Source organism: Plutella xylostella, chromosome 3, assembly GCF_932276165.1.
Source record: "Plutella xylostella chromosome 3, ilPluXylo3.1, whole genome shotgun sequence".
NCBI classification, from domain to species: Eukaryota; Metazoa; Arthropoda; class Insecta; order Lepidoptera; family Plutellidae; genus Plutella; species Plutella xylostella.
The window spans coordinates 9,588,736-9,604,970 of NC_063983.1; the positions used below are offsets into that span (position 1 = coordinate 9,588,736).

At 39.2% G+C, this 16,235-nt stretch overlaps 3 protein-coding genes and 1 non-coding gene across 7 annotated transcripts in view; 1 reads left to right on the forward strand and 3 right to left on the reverse strand.

Annotated features, from left to right (window-relative positions):
* The window catches only part of LOC105381133 (Golgi-specific brefeldin A-resistance guanine nucleotide exchange factor 1), a 44,295-nt gene extending 40,118 nt beyond the window's left edge, over positions 1–4,177 (reverse strand). For both annotated transcript variants that reach the window (XM_048625365.1, XM_048625363.1), the window contains exons 1-4: positions 3,668–4,177; positions 3,189–3,307; positions 2,780–2,888; positions 1,969–2,127 (exon numbers count right to left, since the gene is read on the reverse strand). In XM_048625365.1, coding sequence (XP_048481322.1) covers positions 1,969–2,127; positions 2,780–2,888; positions 3,189–3,307; positions 3,668–3,968 — 688 coding nt within the window. In that variant the 5' untranslated portion in view covers positions 3,969–4,177. The remainder of the gene's footprint in view (positions 1–1,968; positions 2,128–2,779; positions 2,889–3,188; positions 3,308–3,667) is intronic.
* Positions 1,112–1,242, reverse strand: LOC119693553. Its single transcript, XR_005254588.2, has one exon. It is a non-coding gene; the product is annotated as a U11 spliceosomal RNA (small nuclear RNA).
* Positions 4,178–4,303: 126 nt separating the features above from the next.
* On the forward strand, positions 4,304–12,534 carry LOC105381081 (ubiquitin carboxyl-terminal hydrolase 45). Of its 3 annotated transcripts, none has more exons than XM_038117094.2 (7): positions 4,304–4,461; positions 4,638–5,495; positions 6,183–6,306; positions 6,696–6,846; positions 7,845–8,019; positions 8,695–8,793; positions 9,020–12,534. In XM_038117094.2, exons 2-7 carry the CDS (start codon positions 4,667–4,669, stop codon positions 10,699–10,701), a joined length of 3,060 nt encoding a protein of 1,019 aa, XP_037973022.2. In that variant the 5' UTR covers positions 4,304–4,461; positions 4,638–4,666; the 3' UTR covers positions 10,702–12,534. The 3 variants fall into 3 exon arrangements, with proteins under 3 accessions (XP_037973022.2, XP_037973023.2, XP_037973024.2); XM_038117095.2 differs by having other exon boundaries at positions 7,872–8,019; XM_038117096.2 differs by lacking the exon at positions 8,695–8,793.
* A 413-nt stretch (positions 12,535–12,947) lies between these two features.
* LOC105381080 (recQ-mediated genome instability protein 1) lies at positions 12,948–16,054 on the reverse strand. The gene is made up of 7 exons (XM_038117223.2): positions 15,849–16,054; positions 15,571–15,767; positions 15,291–15,387; positions 14,816–14,928; positions 14,336–14,476; positions 13,493–14,226; positions 12,948–13,119 (listed from the first exon to the last, which is right to left on the reverse strand). The coding sequence occupies exons 1-7, from the start codon at positions 15,932–15,934 to the stop codon at positions 12,970–12,972; spliced, it is 1,518 nt and encodes a 505-aa protein (XP_037973151.2). The 5' UTR covers positions 15,935–16,054; the 3' UTR covers positions 12,948–12,969.
* Positions 16,055–16,235: the final 181 nt, after the last annotated feature.

The window sequence follows — 16,235 nt, forward strand, 5'->3', positions numbered from 1 at the left end:
ATTATCAACTCAAAGATATGGTTGTTACTAGCCCAAATAATGTCAATATATTCAGTAAATAGCCGAGGAAGCTTGCAGCTAAATAATATCAATAATAAGGTTTATATTTCCCTAAACAATAAACATTAGAAGGTCGTCGTAAGATTTCGAAATCACCTTCATCAGATGAGATATTCATTTACTGGCGTCGTATTGTCAGTTAATATGTACCAACATACAGTATACCTAGGTAGGTACATTGAAATATTATTGGGAAACTTTCTTGGTCTGACTTTTTACAATGTAGAGTGACTTTTTTCCACGAATTTCTAAAACTTATTGAGCAATAGTTGTTTAGAATGACGAGCTCAATTGCCCCCTTTCAGCTTCTAAATTGGTTTTAAATTTTGAAAAAAACATGAAGATACGAATAGGCCAGGTACCTACGGTAAAATAATTGACTGATCTGATGGGTTGCAGGCTTTCATGCTAAGTTTGATTTATTCAAATCTAGAAGTTAGTCAATAGACTATATTTTAACTAATTATTTAAATTATGAATGTAAACAGGAGCGATTAACAGAAATATTATAATTAATTACTTTCTTAAGCTTCTGAAGCTCCCTAAATCGGTATTTATAGATAGTCAATCAAGCAAGGTCTGCCGACTCTACCGTTGACATAAACTTGATAAGAGATTGTTTATTATTTGTGTCTGTGTGTGGCCACGTGTGATAAGGTTTTAGAATTGGGAAGTTGTTAATTGATATATTATGAAGTAAACAACAAAACACATGCTAAAGATGTATGAATAAACATGTTACAAAAATAACTTTTGATTGTCCTACAAAGTATGTTTCTTGTCCAAGACACTGCTGACAGAAATGAGCAATTACGGGATGATAAATACAAATAAGCCGTTATTATTCATAGTTTTGCATTATCCATTTGTTGCATGGACCTTCTGCCGTTTTAGGCAATTCAATAAATAAATAACAATAACAACCCCATGTACTAATGACATTTATTTAAAACAACCCTTCTGAACTTATTGATATTAATTTAGTTTATGAACATACTGTCTTATGGTAAGTTAACAAACTGTCTGTAAATGGTAAATTAGTTTTATCAGAAGAGGCGCCGGTACGTAGGGGTAGCCAGCTGCCTCTTGTTCACAAAAATGACGTGTTGGGTATGTCTTGATGACCATACCCCGCGCGCCGTTGCCAGCACACGTGCCATCAAAGAGGCAAACACCCTTTTAATAACTGCCATAGAGTCGAGTTTACTAATGTACTTGGACGTAAACACAACCATACCGCGATGTAGGACACGGAATTTAGCGCCATCTAGTTATGACTCTGGGAACTAAATTGTATACAGTGTGTTCGAAAAAGTTAGCAGGTTGTTATCACATATCAATTTCTATTGATAATGATATAATGTATTGTACCTACTTTACAGATGCGAAATGAGCCTCCACGAGTGACGTATCAACTGAACTGTATCTAAGTACGTCCGGCGCACCCTGGGCAGCCAGCGAGTCACATAACATCTAATCTGACTGGCTGGCCTTTTACCACAGAGACAAGCGGTCTGGTTCTGGCCTTTGTAACCGACACTGTACAACTGGTATAGTCGGCCCAAAGTTTCTATAGATTAGTAGTTATTATGTATGCGAAATTCACAATAACAAGGAATAACAACGAAATTTTATGGTTTTATTTGTATATGTTTACCTATTGCCTGCATACATAAAATTTAGTTTTAAGAGACAGTTTACTCCCAACTTTTTGGGTTGACTGGAAAAATACATTTAGATGATAAATCCATCTTTGTATGGTATTAATCTGTATTTTTATACTGTATCCATGTGCACATTGGGGATATGCACTAAGGTTCCACTCGAGTGAGCCAGGTGCAGGTACTTACACTTATACCCTCCAAGATAATAGAATAAAATAGAATGTATAAATAAAAACCAACTCACTCTGCACCCCCTTCTTCTTGCCCTTCTCCCGCTTCTTGAGCGACAGGCCCATGGCGGCGCAGGGCGCGGGCGCGGCGGCGGCTGAGAACTGCGGCAGCCGCATGAACACCAGCTGCGTCATGTCGCGCAGGCACTGCTCCGCGTTGCGACGGAGTAGCTCTGTGGGAGGTGGCCATGGAAAGGTTTCAAGTGTAAATTTTTGGGTATAAAACATAAACACATAGTAAAAGTTTTAAGTGATTTTTTTGGTAAAAAGTATAGGCTGTATTTAGAAAAAGGTTTTTTCAATATAGGCTGTGTGTTGATTAAGGGTATCAGCTTACTCCAGCCGATTTACCGAGAAGAGTAACATACACCCACACTTGGAAACTTTTGCGTTTATAATATTAGTAGGATTGTCTTTAACTACTGAACAGAACCCTTACCTACTGTATTCTGTACTGCTTTTAATTATTCTACAATCGCTTGTCCAATGGAACAATCTATATATTATAACATTACTAACTATAAGTACTATAACTGTGTATGCTAAGGTTGTGCTATTATCATTGTTGTACCTCACAACTCTAAAATAGAAAGCATGCAGTAAATGTGAACACAATATGCACTGGGTAAATTACAATTACAATGAACACATATACTTACTGAGTCAATATAAATAAACATAATGTAGAACAGATTTTAACCTTTAGGTTTCAAATACGATTCTCTCAGAAATTTCATTGAAATTAGAATCTGGTGTAGTATAATTTTGGTTACAGTAAATATTAAATTAGCTATAAAATATATCTATCTTTGCTAGTTTTCTCACCTGTAAGTCTAGTTTCAAAACAGATGCGGAAGCAGCTGAGCATGATCTCGCACACACTCTCGTCCGTCAGCATGGTGCCCTCGGGACTCAGCATCAGTGTGCGGAGGACCTGGTGAAGTATTACATATTATAAATATTAGTGATAGATGTCATTTTTACATAGGTAGTAAGTATGTGTTGTTTTGAAAGTATGAGAATCAAAAAAATAAGGATAAGATAATAATAAAATATGTAATTCAAATATTATAATGTCCCTGACTATGGATTCCAGGACCTGATGATGATGATATTTATCAGCTCATAATCATGCACAGTAAGAAAGAAATAGGTCAGTGCCAATGCAAGCTTTGGTAGTTTTTCTCTCAGTTTATAATTTTTATATTCATATCTAAGTAAAACTGTAGAGCACCTGTAATATTTTCATAAGGACAACTCCATCTGAGGAGTGGTCGGTGCCAACGAACCGGGCGTGAGTGACGGCATCAGCAATGTCCTCCACAGTAGCAGGCACACTCGGGTGGGTTGGATCTGAAAATGTAATTTTATATGTTTTTTAGATTTTTAAATAACTCTGTTTATGTACAGTATGAGGAGTACAGTAAATCATGCAGAAAGAGATAGAAGAACTTAGAAGAATGTAGATCATTAGAATCAGTATACAATACAGTTCTTATTTGAATTACAATAGATGAAATAACAATGTTTTAGTTGCAATAGAATGATGAAATTTTAGTTTAAATCTGTACTTTTGATGTTTAGTATTATTTTATACCCATGCCAACAATGCTAACAACTAAAGTTATCATTAATTTTCTATGATCCTTCATAGCAAGCAGTGATAACATGGAGTGTTTTTGAATTATCTACCTATAATATTACTTTACTTACCAATGAGTCCATAAGACAAGAACTTGTGTATAGCCGACAGGGCGAGGCTGGTGACGGGCCCGGTGGTCTCTTTGCTTCTAATAACTTCTAGAAAAGGACTTAGGTAAGTGGCAGGGTCCAACAACCTCAAGTCGTCTACTTGGTTCAAAATAGTCTTGAGGTCCTGGAAGGTCCGCATGAGGACGTCGTACTCCTCGTTGGGGAACGAGTGGGAGCCCCACCGGGTGCTCCGTCGCATGGCTGTGACGAGCATAGCCATCTCGCCCTGCACCACGAAAATTCCATTGCCTGGGAGCGACATTGTGCAATTTTTACTAATTCTAACAGTCCAACATAAAGATAACTGTGGTCCGGTTAGTCCATAAATGAAAGCACTTGCAGGCGCACTACATATTCACTTGAAACATTGTTTAAAATCCAGGATAATTGGAAAAATCACAAAATTTGATTAGCAGATTCCATCACGATCATGTTGACGTTTCACAATTTTAGTTGCATTTGTTGCCGCCAGAGGGCGATATTTATTATGACAGATGGCAGGGTCTAGCCACACTGGTTAGCAACGATAACGATTATAGTAGATATTATAATTTGATAAATATGGTAGTTTTTCAATTCACTTATTTAGGGAATGGGAACACCATTTTACTTTTTAATTTGTTTTCTTATGTTGGCGACATTGCTAATATGTCTGACGTCCATGGTTTACTTTTGTAACAAAATTTTTGAACCATTGTGGAATTTCATCAAATTAGTGAAATCCTGATCAAAATTTTACTGTGTCACATGTAACTGTAAGTACACAAGCTAATGAGCAGTCAAATTACGGTATATCCCGTGTCTAAACACGAAACATTGCCAATAAATGTGCGTTGTCACGCGTGCAATGGCTTTCGACACAGATTTGTCATTTTTCTCTTTTTGTATCCATGTGGTTATTCTTATAAGTGTATCTTGTTACGTATTGCAGGCCGTCTCCCGAGCGAGTTAAACGTGACCATGGTGAAGAAGAAAAGACAAAGCGACCCGGGAGAGAACGGGGACGAGTCAACGGAGTCTTGTGAGGAGAATGACAAGTCTACCTGTCCTCACGTCGCCAAGGCAGTGGACCTCGCCAAGCTGAGGAAGTCGCTGAAGGCGTCCGGAGGGTTCGACAAGGAGTGCGCCGAGTGCAAGAAGTCGGGCAAGACCGATGCGGCCGACCCTGACTTCGAGGAGGACCTGACTCTGTGGCTCTGTTTACGTTGCGGCTCGCAGCTGTGCGGGCGCGCGCGCAACAAGCACGCCCTCAACCACTTCAACACGCCGCACTCGGACTGCCACGCGCTCACCACCAACACCACCACCTGGGAAGTCCACTGTTACAAGTGCAACAACGAAGTCACTGCCTCCAGCGCTAAAAAGCTTCATGAATGCATAGAGTACTTGAAGAAGCAGCCAGTCGCTGGCGAAAAGCCTAAGCCCCTACCTCCAATAGAAATATTTTACGATGAGCCAGTAGCTAAAACAGATTCTTCCATAGTGAATAAAGGAAAAGAGAAAGCAATGGCTTTGTCATTACCGCGGGTGCGGGGGCTCTCTAATCTAGGAAACACCTGCTTCTTCAACTCTGTTATGCAATGCTTAGTGCAGACTCCATATTTACTGAATGTGCTGCAAGAAATGTCAACACCTGGGGAAAGGTTCATGCTGCCAGGAGGGAAATTAAAGCTTCGAGGGGATGGAGAGGATGGGAAAGAAGTGGAACTCCCCCCAATAGCTGGGCAACTGGCTGAGTGGGGCACACTCACCAAGACCCTAGCGGAAACTTTAGCAGAACTACAGACAGGTAATGAGCTGTTTTAGTACCATTAACATGTACATACATAATTATACTATACATAATAAATTGGGGAAAGGATTTCCTTGACTCACAGGTTAATGAACTGTTAAATACAACAGTAGGATGTTAGATTGAATTCATTGCTTTCTTAATTAACAAAATTTATTTCATACTTGTTTTTTTTTGTATTTGATCAGGTTAGTTCTAAAATTTATTGGCTGTTTAAATTTTGGGTCACCTAGTTAGGATGTAAAAATAGTAACTTTGTTCTACTCCACTGTTACAAATTCATTGTCTATTTTTGTAATTCTCATTACAGAATGGAAAAATGCATCATGCATTAGGTATTATCTTTCCAATGATTTTAATCAGTTCCTATTTAGGTATAATCAATACAATGCAACATGTATATTGCTGTATCTTTGTCTTGCAATATCATTTGAACTGTGTATTGCGAAATAACATTACTATGAATAGAAATATTTTCATTACTAAGAATGCAAAATATCCATTAGGCAATACTGAAAAGCTAAATAGACTGAAAAATTAAGATGTGAACAAAGGTTCTTGACACCTTTTTCTTGTTGCTCAATATCATTATCTTCAGACCTCAATCTTGCCACAGTCCATCCTCTACCTTCCTCATCCTCATCATAGTCACTGTCTAATCAATATCTGGTCCTCCATTCACAGGTGAAGGTGGAGTGTACACTCCTCGGCGACTGCTCTCAGCGCTGGTGAACAAGCTGCCCCAGTTCGGAGGCGGAGATCAGCATGACTCACACGAGCTGCTCAGGCATCTGCTGGAGGCTGTCAGGTGGGTCATCATCAACCAATAATTATCAACTTAGACTGCTGCTCCAAAGGAGCTCGCAATATGCCATCATCATCATTTCCGCTATAGCCCATCCACTGCTGAACATACACAGCTCCTAATGGTTTCCACCTTGTCTGATCAGAGGCGGCCCTACACAGCACGGCATATACTGCTTTCCGGCAATATGAAAAGATAATAATCCACTGCTGGGCATAGCATCACAACAGTCTATTGTTTATTAGCATCTGCAATGATGGCTAATGATAACGTTTGAAGGCTTACTGATATAACATAGTCTCCTTCATCTCATGACATAGAAATCTGTCATCCATTCCAACTATTTCAAAGCGGCATAATTTTATACTAACCATTCCCTATCCACCCCACAGATCAGAGGACCTGCGCCGCTACCAGTCCGTGATCCTGAGCAGCCTCGGCATGAACTCCAAGGTGGACCCCGCCAAGGTCGACGGAGAGGTCAAGCAGAAGGTCAAGTTCTACGGCCAACAAGCGTCAGACACCATGTTGAGGCCTGAACAGGTGAGATGAAAGATGGAACTGTGTGCGAGTGTCTTTGGTGTTGTATTAACCCGCTGCCTAAGCGTCTGATCGAGACATGGTAGTTTTTAATGGTGGTCTGATTCCCCAGTATGCAAGGAGTTAATTTGTAGTGCCCTAGTTTAGAGTAAAAATCAATAGTGAACCTTTAAAGCTCATAAAATTTATAATATTTAGGGTGAGTGAGTTGCACCAAATATTTAATCGTAATTAAATAACAAGAGCAAGCCAGGAATAGATTTAATTATGATTAAATATTTGCTACAAGTCACCCTTATTGTGTTATGTGGGAGTTTAATAATAACAGACAAAGAAAAGTACAACTCTTTATCCTTAGACCCTTTTATAGTACTTATAAAAACGGCCTCAGGTCTTATTTGAAATCCTGTCGTAGAATCTGCAAAAAATATATTTTTTATCATAGCCCGCATGAAAACTTCAATAACAATCCAAGCGTGTTAACTGATCGTTTCACGGTCAAGGTCTGAATATCGTAAAGTATGATAACAGCGTGTGAATGCTTGTTTGTCGATATTTTTTTATAATTGACCTCTTTAAAAGCATGTTATCTTTTTATAACTCTATAGAACATTGCTATAAATTTATTATGTTATTTTCTTATGATTATTTTTTGGAAACAGTATATTGATATATATTTTTAAGTTCCCTCTTATAAACCTAGTCAGAAACGGTTTACATACTCATAAAAATGCTATTGCAATAAAACCCTTTCTTGAAGAAACTTTTTTTTCTTAGCCTCTTTTCTACTGCTATGCAAGACAAGAAGTTATTAAATTCTTAGGCCTTATCCCACCTCTATAAAAGAAGTTATTATACTAAATAAATACCCACCTTTTCACTTACTTTGCAATCTACCTTCACTGCCTCTCTCTCTCTCTCTCTCTCTCTCTCTCTGTCTACATATTTCTCTCCCCAACCCCCGCTATCTACAACCGCCATTAACATACTCCCCCCTATAGGTACGAACATCTTTCCCCCCTCCGCAGGTGTTCCGAGGCTTCCTTGTCTCTACCCTGGAGTGCCAGGAGTGTTTCCACCAATCAGACCGCGCGGAATACTTCCTCGACCTATCACTGCCCGTCGCGGCCAGCCGCCCCCAGCCGCCCGCATTGGTCAGAAGGAAAACTCCTAATGGTATGTCGCTTTGTGATTGGTTGTCGTGTGTTTGAGTAGGATAAGTGCTGGTAGGTTTGTTGTTGTCTCTGTTAACTTAAACATTGTTATTAGCCAATAACCATAGAGTTTTCTGGATCTTTGATGTTTGAAGATAGATGAGGAGTTTACTACTGTAGCGAGTGTGGTTTTATATGGATTTCTGATTTTATGAATGTGTTTGGTGGAATTCCAAAATCAAAATAAGTGGCCAGATGAGGATCCTGAATAAACTATGTACAGTGCAATCTGAGGATATAAAAGGGAAGGCAACTTTAGTATGCCCATGAATAAAAATAGATTATATTAATTAAAAATATACTGAATGACTGCACTATACAGAGTGTTATAAGCTTTCTGTGTTTTTGCACCTATCGGTGTTGTGAACTTCACTTTGCTAAGCATGCCTTGTTGTTTCATGTTATTTACTTTTTCATTATAAATAACTCTGTGTGCATCTATTCCCTAAAATACATCCGTTACTCATCCACTAATCAATTTGCACTATCACTACTACTCATACAGGTAATTTTACAATTATGTGTTGAGTCTAACAAAAAAAATACATGATAAACAATATACGGTTCGAATTTGCTAACTAAATAGATGCACAACAATCCTAGAAGCCATATCTGACGCCCGCATAATGTATTTCAGAGGAAACTATGTACAATACTCAGGAGGAAAACAAGCCATCTAAACACCAGTTGAAGAAAGAACGCATTGCTGCCAGAAAAGCGGCGCGCAAGAACAAAGGTGGTACCCCGGGCTTGACCAGCTTCCTCTATTCACTTTAACCCTAGCTTTGTATGTGCCGAAAACCGTAACCCGGACATTTGAAATCGACAAATCCGAGCGTCGAAAACCATTTCTTTATTCGTCTGCACTTCACAATCTACCCATTACAACTGCATTACATCTACGCTTCAGTGTGGTAACAGTAACTATAGTAACATTCATAACGTTAAAAAATGTTTAACAGGTAATTCGACGTCCAAAGACGAAGCGGCGGGCGAGGCAGCCGGTGCCAGTAAGGAGGAGGGGAAGTCTTCATCAGAGTCTGACGCAGACGTCGAAGACAATCTAGACGACGCGCCGCGACGCAACGACACTCACTCCGTCTCCGTGGGGACCCAGGCCATCGCACACACTGCCGCCAACTTCGCAGCCTACCATATGGAGTCAGGATACAACTCCGAGAAGGTAATCAGCTCTGACTCGATCAGAACCAGCCCTGTAGACCTCGACAAGGAGAAAGCAGATAACACTCCTGAAAATGGAGAGAAGGAAAAGGTGATCTACGCTGATTCTTCTACGTCCACCACGGCCATACCTTTAGAGTATAAACCGCTGATTTCGCTGGAGAATCTGTCGAATCCTGACTCGGGTGTGGCTAGTCCAGAGGGTACCAAGCATAATTCGACGGAGACAGTTGATAATGTAGAGTCTCCAGTCAATGGTAAAGAGCTGGGAAGCCACAGCTCACTGTCGAGCGAGGTCAATATGGATTTGGCTCGACTGTCGCCCGTCAAAACTGACTTTGACCTAGACTTGGCCGGGTTATCCCCTGTCAAAACCGACGTAGAAAGTCCAGTCAAGAACGAATTCGAAAGGCCGGTTTCTAGGATATCGTTTGCGCCGGAGTATTCTAACGAAGTTGTCTCACGAGGCATCAGCGTGCAAGGATGTAGGAACCTTCTAGAACATAGCGGAGAGAGTAGCTACGAGTCGCTGCCAGAAGCCAAGAGCCAGGAGACCACAGTGCCTGAACTGACGAACCACCAGGAGGTCATCAGTAAACTGGACAAGTTAGAGCTGGAAGGTTGTAAGGACAAGAAGCCAGCAGTTGCAGCGAAGGAGGCGGCCATACCCGCGCCGCCGCCCGCGCCGCGCCCCGCGCTCAACAATGTCGATCTAGACAAGTCTTTGCAAAGAGACTTTATGCCGTATTCGAGACAGAGCCCACTGTCGTCCCGCTACGTCTGCGACGAAGACGAATGCAGCATCCAATCCTGCCTCAGCCAGTTCACAGCACTTGAGCTACTCACTGGCAACAACAAAGTTGGGTGTGAGACCTGCACTGAACGCATAAACGGCAAAGACGGCAAGACAGTCTACACAAATGCCACCAAACGCTTCCTAGTATCGAGCCCGCCGGCCATACTCATCCTGCATCTCAAAAGGTTCCAAATCGGGCCGCGCTGCATGTTTAGAAAGATGTCCAAACACGTCGACTTCCCGACCGTCCTCGACTTGGCTCCATTCTGCGCTATGGACAAGTTGAAGAAGCTTCCGAACGTGACGAAAGGGCAGGATGAGTTGCTCTACTCTTTATACGGGGTTGTAGAGCATTCTGGAGGCATGCACGGGGGACATTATGTAGCGTATGTGAAGGTGCGACCGCCAGTGAAGGCCAACGACCCTCGCTGGTGGTTCTTGCCCAAGAGCGCCAACACTTCGCCTGGGTCTACGGGCAGCGGTGACGCGGACGCGGATTCTGAGTCGGATCTATCCGGCTACGAGTCTGGCGAAGCCCCCACCCCCGCCGCCGAGGTGCCCCCCGGCAAGTGGTACTATGTCTCCGACAGTATGGTCTCTGAGATCAGCGAGGAAAAGGTGCTGAGGGCGCAGGCTTATCTGCTGTTCTACGAAAGGATCCTATAAGTCAGCTTATGAGTGATGGTTTTGTTGCGCGCGCGCAAAACAGCAGTCCAAATGTTTTTGTTTTGAAATGGAGTGGCATTTAAGTGGAAGACTGATTGGTAGAACGGCTGATTACTGATAAAGCGTAGTGTGCGTGCCCCGTATGTTTAACACTTTTGTTTTAACCGCGCTGTAAATAGCTTGATTTTACTATCGGCTTTCTGTGTTTATTCACGCTATTTCTGACTATGTAGTGACCCTAGGCTGTAGTCAATATTATTTCGCGATTACTGATTTGCTGATTAACTCTGACCAGAAGTAGTAATTATTCTTGACGCATTAAATTTCATGAAACACGCAACAATCTAGTTACTGGTCAGCGCGCCCGACTTTTAATAATAGTTTGTGAAACAAGTGTATGGACGATTTACACATATTAAAGTCAATTCGCTAATTAATATTGCCATGAGATATACAATTTTGTAACTTTGTAGCCTAGTCTAGCGACTTTATAATCATATCTCGTAATATGGACTGCTCCAAGGATGTATGAAATTCTACACTGAACAAGTAAACATAAAATAGATCTCCGTAAATAATGATAATAAACATAATTTGTATTCGTATCATATCGCAAGTATGTTAATTATTGTGACTGAGTCCGCGAGTAAACGAAAATAATAACGTTTGACGTCTAAATTCTTCACTAACTCTACTAACAGCCCCATAGCTTGAAAAGTTTTTCTGTACCTATTCTGAGGTTCCTTTTAGGTAGATATTACCTTCAACTAATATTAGCTGTCCCTTCAGTGTGATCAGAGATCGCAGTCATGATAGATATTGCTTTAACAGCTAATTATAGCTACGGAAGTTACCTCAAAACATTTGAAAATTAAGGTTAAATGCATTGCACGAGGTATGTATGAATTTATTGGATTTTGTTGTATTTATGTTTGTACTCAATTATTGTATCTCAATGGAGTTGTATGGTCTTCCATTGATGGTGTCATAAGTGTTATGGTTGGTCGATACTATGTTGACTCCTAGATCTTGAATATCGTAATATAGGTCGAACTTTATCAGTGCCTAATGCCCCTATTGTGTGAAAAATATACGTCCATTTAGACTATATCTGTAGTTGTGTAGTCAGTAGATTCCTTATCCAAGCCACTGCTTTAGATTCACCTACATTATTTAGACCTTTATGTCCTATAGTTAAGATCTAAAACTATCTACAGATGGATTGATTAAGACGATTGGGTCAATGTAGTATCGAATGAAAACTATTAAGTTATTTATTGTCTGTGACGTTAATTCGGCTTTCCCGTGAATTGAATTTTTAATGTTATTGTAAAAACTCCTGTTTTAGCACTTCGTAATAATCATGATACATTATACTGCTCTTTGATTTAGCAGATTTGTACTGTGTTAGTTTAATTTTTACTGTATCCCTTGTAACGCAAGCATAGAAATAGTTTTTTTTGTAAATATTATGATTTTAGCAGTTGATCCCTAAATACTTTATCAACGTGTAATATTCTTTTGTATTTTATGAGTTTTATCCTTCTCAATTTGTGTTTTGGGGATCTCTGTAACAATTTTAAATCCATTAACAAGTTAAAAGTAATTTTTTGAGTGCTCAATTTAGTTTCATTTAACAATACACTAAATAATTATATCCTATGCTGAAATGGATAATCTTTTTTCGTCCTGATGCTTGCATTTTCCTTGTATCGTTGCGTAGTTAGACGTGTTAATTATATATTGTATTAATTTGATAAATTTTGTATATTGATACCCCATACATTTTATTGCGTTATGAACAGGTGTAATAAATATAGTTTTAAAACGATAGTTCAGTGTTTACTTTTAATATCCTTAATTTATCTTGTATAGGTATATGTTATCAAAGAGGGGCAGGAAAGAGTGCCTATAGAAAGCGAGATAGCAAGTCGGTCTGCCATCCTTACTAATATTATAAATGCGAAAGTAACTGTGTCTGTCTGTTACTCTTTCACGCCAAAACTACTGAACGGATTTGAATGAAATTTGGTATACATACGGTCTAGACCCTGGGAAAGAACATAGGCTACTTTTTATCCCGGAATTCCCACGGGAAAACTTTTTAAGGCGAAGCGAAGCGCGCGGGAACAGCTATTTTTAATATTTTCCTTATACACTGATGAATATTTATATCAGCTACGAATTTAAATAAACATGCGTGTGTGATACCATTAAATTAAATAACGAGAAAAAAAAACAGGGAATATAACAGAAAATAATTTATTACTATAAGCCAGACTCATCCAGTCTTTTCTTCAACATACTCACATGTACATTGTCGAAGGGTATAAGGCAAGTAATTTTGGGTGTGTCTAGTACTGTTAGTTCTATTATACAATAAAGCACCTGTAGACTGTTCTTTGCTTTTTGGAGAGCCTGAAAAAAAGAATATAACTTCAAAATAATGTTTTAAAATTAACGCTATAAAGTGCAGGCCATATTAAGATAGGCATCTCTATAGGTACCTCAGAGGTAGACGATAATAAGTCCACTCTACACTACTTATAAAAAAATACTTATTACTGTCTATCTCTGAGGTATAGTTTTACTCCTTGCAGTCAGTTGAGATTGGAAAGGGAACACCCGTGACTTTGTTGGGGTAAGAAGGTAGATAAGTTTTGTGGGAAGAATATCCCCCAGCAACTATACACAGGTAGCTTGTAGTGGTTGGTTGAAGAAGCACAGAGTGTTGTGGAGCTCCTTGGGTGCTTTGTCCAACAGTGGACGTTTTACCGCAATAGATACTTACCGATACAGCCTTCTCTTTCATTTCCGGATTTTTAGATATCTGTTTCTTCAACTGAGTCATTTCAATCGGAGTGTACCCGACCAATTTAGAGAGTACATCACTTGTGAAGTCAACGTCTAGGCTCCCAGTCCCATCTACAATCGTACACTTTAAACTCCAGCCGTCTTTCCCGACGGACAACTTTGATAGCAACTTCATTATCTGCCCTTTCACCCTGAAGACTTTTCCAGCTTTATCCATATCACTCATTTCATTTATCTGTTTTATGTACACGTATGGTTCTGCTGCTATAGATATTGGAAATTTTCTCTCAGGCGGTTTAGGTTGGATTTCGTTTGTGAATCTGTCGAATTTGGCTTCCATTTGGCGTAGATAGTCGTCGTCTTCGTCTGCAAATAAGTCGTCATCATCGGGATAATCGTTAGAATTGTTTGTTTCTGTCTGTATTTTCTGCCGTTTCTCTGGATTCGGTATGTCTTCAGATCTTCTCTTGTTGGTGCTTGGATTGTCATTGAATTGAGCTTCGATTGCTGCGAGTTGGTCTATGTCTATATCATCGTCGTTGAAGTTGGCCACTTGTAAACTGGTGACCCTGGCTATTGGTCTCGGGGTTGGGTCAGGTGTTGGCTCAAATATTGGTATAGGGTCAGGTGGGCGTGATGGCGGTATTGAAACGGTTGCTGTAGTGTTTGAGGTACTTGGTGGTTCCGCATCTTCTGTGTTGTTCTGAGTTTCTGAAATTAATATGAGGTAATTACAATTTTAGATAAATCTAAATGTAGTAATTCTAAAAATATATGCCAAATAAAGTAGAAGCTTCACTGTTAATAAATATCCTCTCACCTGTGGTAGCAGGCAGGTTGAGTCTATTAGCCAGCAGGCCGGCGAGACAGTTGGAGGTGGCGATCTCCTGGACCTCCCCGCCCAGCAGTTCTACATGGCTCTCTGTCAGGAACATCACGCCGTGACGGCACTCCACCGGACCTGCGGGTAGGTATTTTAGGAGATTACTAACTATCCAATCAACGGAAATAAAACAGTAAGTACAAAATGGAGGGAGTATAAGTTAAGTTGCTATGTTTAAGAAAAAATGTTTACTGCCATAAAAAGTAACACTTGGGTAATCACAGTAAAAAATAAGGCTATATGTATTGCATTATTTTAGCATCAGCTCAGTAAGAATGAGATATGGGGAAGAATATTTTTTATGATCTCTAAATTCGCCCACATTGATCATCATAATCAATATTCATCATGTTTTTCATTACCCCACTTGACCTTACTTATTTACAAAAAATAACCTTAAATTCTATGACAGAGTACCTTTGATGAGAATCTTGCATCCGGGGGTGATGTCAAGGCTGAGGTTCCTCATGGGCTGGTACTCGATCCCGGAGACCTCTTGGACTCCATCCGTCATGTACAGTTTTATCATCCTGAAAGATTATGAAATGGTTTCAAGGATGAATAAATAATTAAGTAGTTAGTTTAGGTCTTATGTGCTTATTTAAGGTAAAAAATACATTGGTATTAGTCTGATTGGTATTTTATATTTATTAAGTCCATCACTTAGGTGTTTGATACAAAGTATTTATTTCTTACAAAACATAACCATAAAAATAAAATTATGTATACTTAAGTAATTTTCAAATTAAACTAGGACTATCATATATCAGTCTGACTGATCAGATATCTCTAAATTTATTTAAAAGAAAACCAACATCTCAATATTTGTAAACTTAATAGTAATATTTCTTGTGGTGCATACTACATTTTTCTTAGTAATCATCTGATTAACCTGTGACTGGGAAGTTTGTCCTCGTATGTAGCTGTGGCCTCCACATTGTCTGTGTTGATCTTCTGCAGTTTCAAGTATTGTTGGTATGCAGGGGTGCCTGAAATTGTATATAGATTTCAATAAAATTTTAGTTCACTAAAAAAATATTTGGGTATGTCATCATTATTTTTTTTTTAGAAACCCAATGTTTATACTAAAGCATTGGCTCATGAAACCAAAAACCTATGAGAAATGTAGGACTAACATAAGACAGTTTATTTCTATCAAAATACTGATTTACCTATGTCCATAGTAGCATTAATTTGAAGTACATATCTTCCTGTTAAATCAGTTTTCCTCTGGTCCTTGAGGTTAGCTGGCAGAGATCCAGGGCAGATATCCTTCAGGTCATTCAGTAACCACTGTTCTTTAGCTAGGTTATTTAACTCACTGACTGTGTAGTTATTACTGCTATCTTCAGTCAAATATTCTACACACCTGCAATATACATATTTCGTTAGTGTTAGAAGGTTTTAATGCATATGATACCAAAGTAAATAAGTTTTTATAGGATCTTACCCGGTAAGCCACTCGTCATCAACAAACATACATAGCGACTTTAAATACTCTCGCACTATGTTGACACGACTGGCGGTGGAAGCCATAGCGATTGAGCAATACAATTATATTGTAATTCATAGCAATCACGTTGTTATTTATTTTTTATCTTAATTTTAAAGAAATCAAAATATTCCCTCTCAAAAACAATTTGTGACACAGCTGATATGACAAGATTGACAAGTGACAGAATAAGCTTCCGTTTTGAAACTACAGGGTTCGTTTCAAAGTTTTTTTTTTTGTGTTTTAACAGGTTTTAACAGTTTGTGCATGTAAATTAATACTGCACGGCAGCAAAATCATAAAATTAAGCAAACAACTACGAAAAATTACATGGAGAGAAGTTAT

Bases quoted from the DNA above. Each gene is read 5' to 3' on its own strand.
- LOC105381080 (XM_038117223.2), bottom strand. From the start codon at position 15,934: ATGGCTTCCACCGCCAGTCGTGTCAACATAGTGCGAGAGTATTTAAAG. The intron at 15,768-15,848 runs GTAAGATCCTAT...TGTATATTGCAG, and splicing joins GATGACGAGTGGCTTACCGG to GTGTGTAGAATATTTGACTG. The intron at 13,120-13,492 runs GTAAGTATCTAT...TCTTTTTTTCAG, and splicing joins TGAAAGAGAAGGCTGTATCG to GCTCTCCAAAAAGCAAAGAA.
- LOC105381081 (XM_038117094.2), top strand. From the start codon at position 4,667: ATGGTGAAGAAGAAAAGACAAAGCGACCCGGGAGAGAACGGGGACGAG. The intron at 6,307-6,695 runs GTGGGTCATCAT...TCCACCCCACAG, and splicing joins CATCTGCTGGAGGCTGTCAG to ATCAGAGGACCTGCGCCGCT. The intron at 8,020-8,694 runs GTATGTCGCTTT...AATGTATTTCAG, and splicing joins CAGAAGGAAAACTCCTAATG to AGGAAACTATGTACAATACT.